Source organism: Salvia hispanica, chromosome 4 (assembly GCF_029641045.1).
Source record: "Salvia hispanica isolate PSC_SH4W2 chromosome 4, Shi_PSC_v1, whole genome shotgun sequence".
NCBI lineage: Eukaryota > Viridiplantae > Streptophyta > Magnoliopsida > Lamiales > Lamiaceae > Salvia > Salvia hispanica.
Window position 1 is genome coordinate 53,660,225 of NC_142695.1, and position 10,264 is coordinate 53,670,488.

The 10,264-nt window shown below is 43.6% G+C and overlaps 2 protein-coding genes and 1 long non-coding RNA gene across 3 annotated transcripts; 2 read left to right on the plus strand and 1 right to left on the minus strand.

Moving 5' to 3' along the window:
• Window positions 1-1,018: 1,018 nt before the first annotated feature.
• Window positions 1,019-2,630, plus strand: PEX7 (peroxin 7). Its single transcript, XM_048114668.2, has 2 exons — window positions 1,019-1,643; window positions 1,968-2,630. The coding sequence occupies exons 1-2, from the start codon at window positions 1,106-1,108 to the stop codon at window positions 2,372-2,374; spliced, it is 945 nt and encodes a 314-aa protein (XP_047970625.1). The 5' UTR covers window positions 1,019-1,105; the 3' UTR covers window positions 2,375-2,630.
• A 134-nt stretch (window positions 2,631-2,764) lies between these two features.
• On the plus strand, window positions 2,765-10,136 carry LOC148929432 (uncharacterized). Its single transcript, XM_089056845.1, has 4 exons — window positions 2,765-3,394; window positions 3,579-3,775; window positions 9,734-9,958; window positions 10,041-10,136. The coding sequence occupies exons 1-4, from the start codon at window positions 3,136-3,138 to the stop codon at window positions 10,134-10,136; spliced, it is 777 nt and encodes a 258-aa protein (XP_088912971.1). The 5' UTR covers window positions 2,765-3,135.
• On the minus strand, window positions 6,439-7,651 carry LOC148929433 (uncharacterized). The gene is made up of 2 exons (XR_016137777.1): window positions 7,454-7,651; window positions 6,439-6,643 (listed from the first exon to the last, which is right to left on the minus strand). It is a non-coding gene; the product is annotated as an uncharacterized LOC148929433 (long non-coding RNA).
• Window positions 10,137-10,264: the final 128 nt, after the last annotated feature.

The following is a 10,264-nucleotide window of genomic DNA, read 5'->3' on the forward strand; positions in this document are numbered from 1 at the left end:
TTATAATCCATTTGTAAAAGAATATCTTAGCAACTGACTCTGCATCATCTCATCAATAGATTGAGTTTTATCACATAGTGTATTTATAGTGTAGCTTGAGATTCATCTCTAGTCTATTGACCTTATAAATGCGATGAGGTACCACTGACCTATTGTGCCGTGGTATATTTATAGTGTAGCTTATCTTTCTTGTACAACCTTCCATCCACAAAATAATGATCCATTTTACTATCCGGGACGTCCACAATTTGAAGCTCCATTGACCATTTGACCGTTTTCCATTTTACTATGTAGTCGAGTGTGGTACTCGACTACATAAAAAAACACTCACATTATATTGTAACATTAAAATGTAAAAGCAAAATTCATATTTCACTAATTTTTCATTTAATATTTTTTTAAAAATCAAACAATTTATTAAAATAAGTTTTGAGGGAGTATAATTTTGAGACGTTATCAAAAAAGAAATACCCAATATTGGCCTAGGTAGACCTGCCCAAGGTTTACCGAACCGGCGGTTAAAACCGAAACCGAAACCGTAACCGCCGGTTATGGTTCCCAACCGAAACCGTGAGAATTTACCCGAATTGAAACCGTCGATTTTTTAACCGTGGTTCAATTCAGGTTCAAAAATTGTCGAACCGAAACCGTGCCGGAACCGTGAAAAACCGCCGGTTCGGAACCGAAACCTGCGGTTTTCACACGGAACCGTAACCGCGAAACACCCTCGCGGTTCAGTTCCGGTTCAACAATTTCTAAAACCGAAACCGGCAATTCTGAACTGTAACCGCCGGTTCCTGAACCGTAGGCACCTCTAGGCCGCCTAGGGCCATATGGTAAGGCATTGTCCACATTTTTGGTACTATAATCACAGGCTGCTCAATTTTTTCAGCCCAAGCCCAAATAGATTAAATATGTTGTCTGAGCCCAAATAAGCCCAAACCCAAGAAAAGTGTCAGCTAAGATGGCTCTCTAACTGGAGGAAACTGCAGAGATATTAACTGCAGAAGCTGGAGTTAGTGTTGTCGAATAATTGGGCGTTAGTCACACCACTCGAGATAATCCAATCCAGCACCGGTAAAACCCCAATCTCCGCCGCGGAGAAATGCCAGTTTTCAAGACGCCGTTCAACGGCTACTCCGTCAAATTCAGCCCGTTCTACGAGAACCAGGTCGCCGTCGCCACCGCGCAGAATTTCGGCATACTCGGCAACGGCCGTGTCCACGTCCTCCAGCTCGGCCCCACAATCACCGAGCGCGCCGCCTTCGACACAGCCGACGGAGTCTACGACGTCTGCTGGTCGGAATCGCACGACTCGCTTATCGTCGCCGCCGTCGCCGATGGATCGCTGAAGATCTACGACCTCTCGCTGCCGGCGGCGGCCAATCCGATCCGATCGCTCCACGAGCACGCTCGCGAGTGCCACGGCGTCGATTTCAACACCGTCAGGAAGGATTCATTTCTGAGCGCGTCGTGGGATGATACCGTGAAATTGTGGACCGTGGATCGGCCGGCGAGCGTGAGGACTTTCAAGGAGCACGCTTATTGCGTGTACGCCGCCGCGTGGAACCCTCGGCACGCCGATGTATTCGCTTCCGCTTCCGGTGATTGCACCGCTCGCATTTGGGATGTGCGAGAACCAGGTTAGCTCAATTTCACCAGAAATTATGCAATTTAGGTTTTAGATGAAGTATCAACCTGTCCAATTTCAATATTGATTGCGAATTTGAGCTGGTCTTTGTGGTTTAGGTTTTCATTTGTTGAACAAATTCAACTAAAATTGCTTAATCGCCTATTTTACCAAAAATTATGAAATTTAGGTTTCAGATGAAGTATCAACCTGCCTAATTTCAGTATTGATTCGAATTGAGCTGGAATTCGTGGATTAGGTTTTCAGTTGTTGAACAAATTCAAATAAAATTGCTCAATCCCCCCTAATTTTACTGATCTCCGAATTTTTTTCCCAGGCTCTACAATGATTCTTCCTGCTCACGAATTTGAAATCCTGGCGTGTGATTGGAATAAATACGATGACTGCATCATTGCAACTGCGTCGGTGGATAAATCGATTAAAGTTTGGGATGTGAGGAACTATAGAGTGCCTCTAGCTGTGCTAAACGGGCATGGTTACGCAGTGAGGAAGGTGAAGTTCTCTCCCCACAGGGCGAGCATGATAGCGTCTTGTTCGTATGACATGAGCGTGTGCCTATGGGATTATATGGTCGAGGATGCACTCATTGGGAGGTACGATCACCACACAGAGTTTGCAGTTGGTGTTGATATGAGCGTGCTTGTTGAGGGGCTCTTGGCGAGCACTGGCTGGGACGAGCTTGTATACGTTTGGCAACATGGAACGGACCCTAGGGCGCCATAATACAGGGTGTGCTTTTCTTGTTCTTCCTTCCATCTCTCGGTGTATAAAGAAACAGATTGCAGGGTCTCCTCTTCATTGTTGTACTTGTTCTTAGCCTTTTACGTTTACACATCATACGATGAAATGCAGTGTGATGGTTGAGAACAGAACGATAAATTCGATTCTTGAATAATGTAGCGGACCCAACATGCTCATATGTATGGAATTCCAGTCATACTTGAAGGAAATATGTTACCTTTCACAGTTTTTTGTTGAACGTGTAGTTCTTGTCATGTCTCTACTGCTTTATATAAAGAGTGAACTGCATAAAAGGTCCCTGATTTTTCGACTTGTTGCACCGTTGACCCCTAACAAAAAAAATCCCACTGCAGGGGTCTAACAAAAACTAAATTCACAAACCAGGTATTTTCGGACAATAACACCCCTAAGCCCTTGAAGGGCATTTTCGCCCATTTGTTGCACCGCCTCTGCATGTTCACTGCAACATGCAGTGATGCTGACAGACAGCCCCCAATGATGTGATGGAAATGTCAAATCTCTCATCTCTCTCACTTATACTTGTGCGACGTTTGGCTTCTCACACGCAGAATAGTGTGAAATTTTTTGTTTTACCTGAAATGAAATTTTTTTGTGATGAATAGATTGAGGGAAATATTAGAGAGGAAATAAATTAAATCACTTATTTTCACTTCCCTCCAATTCACTTTCACTTTTAGTCCCTCCATTCCCTCCATTCTCTCTCTCACAGACGCCATTCATCAATGCCGCCTAAACGAAAACGAACTGCTACCGGTGGAGCGTCCTCGTCCTCGTCGCGGCGGAAAAAGCCTCCGGCACCGCCGCCCTCGTCGTCGCGGCGGAAAAAGCATCCGTGCCCGCCGGCGTCTTCGTCTCCGTCTCCGTCTTCGTCTCCGCCACCGTCTCCTAGACGCGGTCGTCCGGATGTATTCGACGTCGACCCAGAAACCTGGGACATCCGCAATCCTGCGTTGGATATCTTTTACCCAGAAGAAGAATACAGTAAGTTCAATTTTATATTTCACAAATCGGTCACGTACCCAATTTTGTGATTTAATTTAGGGTTTCGAAAATTGTTAGTTTTGGGAATTTGTTTTGATTACCTTGTGTTCTTCGGTGATTAGGGTTTAGGGCCTAATGTGACATTTGTTGGATTAATTTTGGTAATTTTTTCTATTTTTCTAAGGGGACCATCCTGGGAGGTTTTCCGTTGCATTTCATCACGGTGGTTCACTCTTCGAAATCAATGGACAGAAGAAGTATGTTGGGGGTCACTTGACATTGTTTGACTATTGTAATATTAACCAATTCGAGCTATTGGATCTCTCCAGTATGGTGTTAAGGTTGAAGTATGATAGGAAAACCGTCTGCGAGTTCTATTACGTTCATCCAAGGTATACTGGTGATTGTATGGGCGTTGACATACACGGTGAGCTGATGCCCATGACTGACGACCCACATTTGGCCGCTTTTCTCGAGGTTGCGGCTACTAGCACAAGGCTAGTTCCCATTTACGTCGTCGAGATGACGGCGGCGGCAGCCTTATTGAAGAAGCGAAGGGAAGAAGCGGAGGAATTTCTAAAGTTTGTCAAAGATAGGAAAAAATCCAAAGTTGTGCTTGAGGAGATTGACGAGCCTGAAACAATTATTGTGCCCAAACCTAAACCAACAAAGAAGAGAGAACTGGCGGCTGAGTTGAAGAAAACAGTGTCACCATTGTTGATGCTTGAGTGGTACCCTAGGGATGTTGAGTTTGAAGAGTTTTTGACCAAAAGTTTAGAAGACAAACGTCGGGAATGGAAGAGAGAAGAGGAGGCAGCCCGTAAAAATTTGGAGGAAGCTTTTGCATCATGTAGGAGTGCAGAAGGAGCACAACCCGAAGCTGTTGTGGTTGCTGTTGATGAGCCTGATGCAGTAGTAGGAGACGTAAATGCATGCCTGCAAGAGGTAGGTTGATGTGTTGTTTGTGATTTCTAAGTTGCATTGCAATAAATATTGTAGGATGTCACTGTTTTTGGTATGCTTTTGTGATTTATGATGTTTTGTTATTGTAGGATGTCACATTTTCAAGTAAGTCAACTGGGCAGTCATTATCTCCACTGCGGCCATCTGAATCACATACTCAATTTGAGGCTGAAGCCGACAAAGATGGGCCAGTGGTCCCTGAAGAAGTGGATGAAGGTGGGCCAGTTGTCCCTGAAGAAGTGGATGAAGCTGGGCCAGTTGTCCTTGAATACATAGCAGAGGTTACTACTCAACTATATTTGTGATTTCTGTCTTTTGTTGGGTTTGCATCTGTGAATAATCTTTTTTGTCCATTGTAGGTTGTAGTTCCAATGGCCCCAGTTGAAGAAGAGCCAAGAACAGTTGAAGACGATGTATACCAACCCAGCATGGACTTTGTTGCAACCCCAGCGGTTTGTCAACCGCATCTGGAAGTTCCCACCGTGGAGAACATACCGGATGCTGATGTCAGGCTTCAATGGTGATGTGCAAGATGGACCAACTGTAGGAGTATCTGAAATGCCGGATGTACCACATGCTGCACCGGAAGTACATGATGAGCCGGAACTAGAAGCACCAGAGGAGGTTTACATGCCATCGTTCGATTATGTTCCAGACGGCTGCCATCTGCACAACGAGGGACCTCCGAGTGATGATGAAGATGAGGAGATGGACCATTTTATCTCGTTGGCACACATGTGCCGAGATGAGCAGCTGTTTACGTCGTACTATGAATCCATATTCCAACAACAACATCCGGGACAGGAGCAACAGAATGTCAACCAGTGTGAGGAAGCTGAAGACGAGTCTGGGGAAGGTGAACACCAGACGGGGGAAGGTGAAGACCAGGCGGGGGTAGGGGAGAAACGGCGGAGGAAATTTTCGCCTTATGTGGAAAAAAAGAAGGCGACAGAGAACCCACTATGCGAGGATGAGATTGTGGATGAGCTGCAAGATCTTGATGACCTTGAAGACCTTGAAGATTTGGAGGGTTTGAAGAAGAAAGGCATCAAGTATACCCCGTTCAAGCTCAAACCCTAATGAGATCTCGAATTGGAAGCCTGGTCATGTTTTTAAGCATAGAGATTTTTTTTTGATGTCTTGAGACAGTACGGAATCATGACTAGACGGCGGGTGCACGTGAAAAGAAATGACGGCGACAAACTACGTGCCGTTTGTAAAGGGCAAGGGTGTGAGTGGTATGTATACTTGAGGAAGCTCGAGACAAACAACGTAGCAGATTATGTACTGATGAATATGCAACGGGATCACGCGCACACATGCTCCCAAGTGTTGGATCAGAAGTGGCTCACTGCAAAGTGGCTAGGTGAGCGGTACATTGAGAAGATCAAAGCCAACCCTCACATTCCACTTGCGGCTATACGGCAGTGTGGGATGAAGATTTTGGCCTGAAGATCGGAAGGATGAAGGCATATCCGGCCAGAGAGCATGCACTGGATGTCATATTCGGCTCTGCGGCAACCCAGTACAAGAACCTGTTCTACTACAAAGCCGAATTGGAACGGACACACCCTGATTCCAGTGTACACATCCATTATGAGAACACGAGGGATGTTGGCGCCGTGGGCCCGCGATTCCTGAGGTTCTACTGTTGCCTTGGATCATTGAAGAAGGGGTGGACGCGGTTATGTCGGCCAATAATCTTCTTGGACGCGTGTTTCTTGCGAGGAATGTACAGAGGGCAGCTAATGACAGCAATGAGAATTGATCCCAACAATGGATGGTGGCCGATTGCATGGGCTGTGACCGAAGCGGAGAGCTATGTCCAGTGGAAGTGGTTTCTGGATTATTTGGCCGACGACCTCGAATTGCATGCAAATGGCCCACGATTTGTCTTTATGTCTGACCAACAAAAGGTATTTACCTCTTTTGTGATTTCGCATTTACATATTACACTGGGGATGTAACACCCTCTGAACCCGACATGAAAGATGCGGTTCATGAAAAATTCTTAAGAATACCACTTCCCTGTTCTTACGTTATTAATTAAGACCATTTGGAAAAGCGAAGAAGTCGGGAAGTAGAGCTGCTAAAATAACATATATGACCAGCATTTAATTTCTAAATTCAAGCATCAGTTAAAGCCAACAAAATAGTTACACTCCAAAAGCCTAAGTATATGCCACTAAAGTTTAAATTCAAAAGTATATACAAACAGCACTGAAGGAACGGAGGCAGGTGTGCTATCGTGCCGAATTCCCCCAATCTACTTTTCCCTTGTTGAATCTACAAGAATCCAAGCAATAGAAGAGTAAGTTATTTGTTAAGTTAGTGGAATTGCAACAATATAAATAATAGAGTGCAATATTAGACACACTCCATTAATTAAACCAAATGTGCACGCTGCGGCTAATGCACACAAACTGTTCGAATATTAAAGCTTTAGTACAAAAGGGCCTTGAATCGAGACTCTCAAAATTCAAATACTTTATATTTCATAACAGAAGTTCCATAATAGGAACTAACCATCTATAACGAGTACAAGATGGAGACTACTGGAACCTTTGGGATAGATTCAGAATGGAAGTTATGCCATCCATAGAACAGTACAGAATGGAGGCTAATCATTCCATAGGATAGGCTTGGCGTCCTACGAACTATCTAGGTGTCATGCCACAGAATCCCAAGGCTATAACATTTCATCAAACAATACACAACAACAAGGAGGTACAATGTAGAATATTATGAATTCTCAATCCATCAGTGAAATAAACCCATCAAATCCGAAGGTATAATTATAATTTTCAAAACTCATATTCCCACTGTGGAAATTTTCATTTCCATAACTATAATGGGGTAATGCACAAACTAATTTAAACATATTTAGTCTTCCACAATTCACCAATATTTATGAAATAAGCAAGAGTTCATAAAATGAAACAAGGATAAACATTGTCTACAATAACAGGTAAAAATACTCCACTCAAAGGCAATTAAATGAAACAACACAAAATCGAAAAGTAAGAGAGTTAAGGTCCCTTCTATGACTAATTTTGTGTCTACGACTGAATTAAGTAAGAAAAGTTGAGCTCCTACCTTATTATGACAACTTAACCTTGGTGTTGCCTTCAAGCTCTAGGTTTTTACTTCCATGGAGGAAAAAGGTGAGGGGACTAGGAGGGGGTATTCTAATCAAGGAGTCTTAGATTTAAGAGTGTATGGCGGTGGTTGAATTGGTAGTCCGTTCACAGCAGAAGGTTGATACAGAGAGAGAGCTTCTATTCTACTTCAAGAGCTAAATTTTCAATGTGTGTGTTTTTGTGTGTGTTTCTCGATTCCTCTCTTAAGAGAGAAGAATTGGGCTCTTCTTTTTTTTATTTTAATTATCCCCAACTAGGCCCAATTAGTGATTTTCCCCTTATTTATCATCTCTAATATTTAAACAATCTAGTTTAAACACATAAAAATACTTATTGATAATCTAGGCATAACTCAAAGATCATTTAGAACTAATAATTTCTTGACCCAGCTTCTGGGGGCGTTACACTCACCCCCACAAAAGAAAAAAATTTCGTCCTCGAAATTTACCTTCATCAAACAAAATTACCTAGGTTAAAAAGATGAGGGTATTGACTCCGCATAGTCTCTTCAGGTTCCCATGTAGATTCCTCAATATTATGATTTCTCCAGAGAACTTTGACCAATGGAATATTTTTCCTTCGCAAAATTTTAGCATCTCGTGCTAAAATTTCTATAGGCTCTTCTTCAAAGGTCAAATTTGGCTGCAACTCAATAGTTTCACATGATAAAATGTGTGAGGGATCTGACCGATAGCGTCGTAACATAGATACGTGGAACACGTTATCAATTTTCTTCAGCTCCTCTGGAAGTTGCAAACGGTATGCTACTGGTCCCAATTTCTCAATGATTTCGTATGGACCTATGAATCTTGGGCTAAGTTTCCCCTTACGGCCAAAACGAAAGACTTTCTTCCACGGAGAGACCTTAAGGAATGCCTTGTCACCTACCTCAAATTTAATATCTTTGCGTTTTAAATCTGCGTAGGATTTCTGACGATCATGGGCTGCTTTTAGTTTCTCTCGGATAAGTTTAACTTTGTTCTCGGTCTCTTGAATTAAGTCAGGGCCAATAATTTTTTTCTCACCAAGTTCCGCCCAACATATAGGGGTTCGACACCAGCGTCCATACAATGCCTCAAAAGGTGCCATTTCAATGCTTGATTGGTAACTGTTATTGTATGCAAACTCTACCAGAGGTAAATTCTTCTCCCACGAACCTTCGAAGTCTATGATGCAACATCGTAGCATGTCTTCAAGCACTTGAATGATTCTTTCTGATTGACCATCAGTTTGAGGATGAAAGGCACTGCTAAGTTTTAATTTAGTGCCTAAAGCTTCTTGGAAGCTATTCCAAAATCTTGAAGTGAACCTCGGATCTCTGTCAGAAATTATGGATTCAGGCACTCCATGCAGTCTCACTATTTCAGCTATATAGAGTTCTGCTAACTTATTCAGATAGGAATCTGTTCTCACTGGTAAGAAATGGGCAGATTTAGTAAATCGATCTACCACAACCCATATAGCATTATTCTTTCTCGGTGTTAGAGGTAGCCCGACCACAAAATCCATAGTAACTTTCTCCCACTTCCACTGTGGAATTTGAATAGATTGGAGAAGGCCAGAAGGAACTTGATGCTCGGGTTTCACTTGCTGACACACAAGGCATTTTCACTTGCTGACACACAAGGCTTACTGGGGTTGCTCCCAAAGAAAAATGGGTGAAGGCTTTTTTCTCCCCACATACTTGTTGTGATGTGCTACTCAACAACATTTGTAAGACTTTTAATTCGAAGATTGCATTGGGCGAGAAAAAGCTATTATCAGTATGTTGTAGGACATCCGAACGAGTCAAATGGAAAGGCTTCAGATCAGAGGCCAGTGGATCAAAAGCTACAATCACGCAGTCCCTCCTGTTATCAAGGAGATTGTTGACAAGTGGTACGCGAGGGCCTCTTCATGGCGAGCTACATGGAATGGAGATACTTCGTACCAAGTATCAGGGCCGTCTGGGCAATATGTTGTGAACATGCGCGATTTTACATGCTCTTGCAGACTATGGCAGCTAACAAGGATTCCATGTACTCATGCCATCGCAACAATCAACAAGAACAGCGAGGATGTCATGCGATACGTCTCCCGCTATTATCTGAAGTCCACAATGACGATGCTATACGAGAATGTCCTTTACCCAATTAATGGGGTTGACAACTGGCCCAAGAGTTGTGATGGTGCATTGGAACTGGCTCCTCCTAGGACAAAGCGACAACGTGGACGACCGAAGAAATTCAGGCGTGAGGAGCCCCAGATTCGTCTTCATGCGGACGGAGGTGAGTCACTGCGACGAACCTTCATCATGAGATGTCGCCGCTGCGGCCAAGAAGGGCATAACAGGAGGACTTGCACCAATGATCCACGGACAGATGCTCGTGCTGAAGTTGGGGAGAGTTCGCATCAAACTGGGTCGCGTACGACGGATACGAGGGGGAGTAACTTGCTCGAAGCGGATCGCCGAAGCCAAGAGGTAGTATTCATTACATATCAGGCTCTCGCATAATTATACACATACGAAGTGCTTTATATCATATTTCTTTTTTTTCTTGCAGCCTAATGTTGCCGATCCGGGACCTAGCACTAGGGCCGCCAGAACAAGGGCCAGGTCTCAGCCTCAGCGTTGTGGCCGCCGCGGTGATCAAGATTGAAGCAACACTGGATCAGTTGCAAATGGCAAAACAACCCTATAACCTTGATGGTGTTTGGTGGTTTTTGATATGGTATTTTTGTTAAACAATGATGGTGTATTTTGGTGGCAAGGATGAACTTATATATT

Bases quoted from the DNA above. Each gene is read 5' to 3' on its own strand.
- PEX7 (XM_048114668.2), top strand. From the start codon at position 1,106: ATGCCAGTTTTCAAGACGCCGTTCAACGGCTACTCCGTCAAATTCAGC. The intron at 1,644-1,967 runs GTTAGCTCAATT...TTTTTTTCCCAG, and splicing joins TTGGGATGTGCGAGAACCAG to GCTCTACAATGATTCTTCCT.
- LOC148929432 (XM_089056845.1), top strand. From the start codon at position 3,136: ATGCCGCCTAAACGAAAACGAACTGCTACCGGTGGAGCGTCCTCGTCC. The intron at 3,395-3,578 runs GTAAGTTCAATT...TATTTTTCTAAG, and splicing joins TTACCCAGAAGAAGAATACA to GGGACCATCCTGGGAGGTTT. The intron at 3,776-9,733 runs GTTCATCCAAGG...TTCAGGCGTGAG, and splicing joins CCGTCTGCGAGTTCTATTAC to GAGCCCCAGATTCGTCTTCA.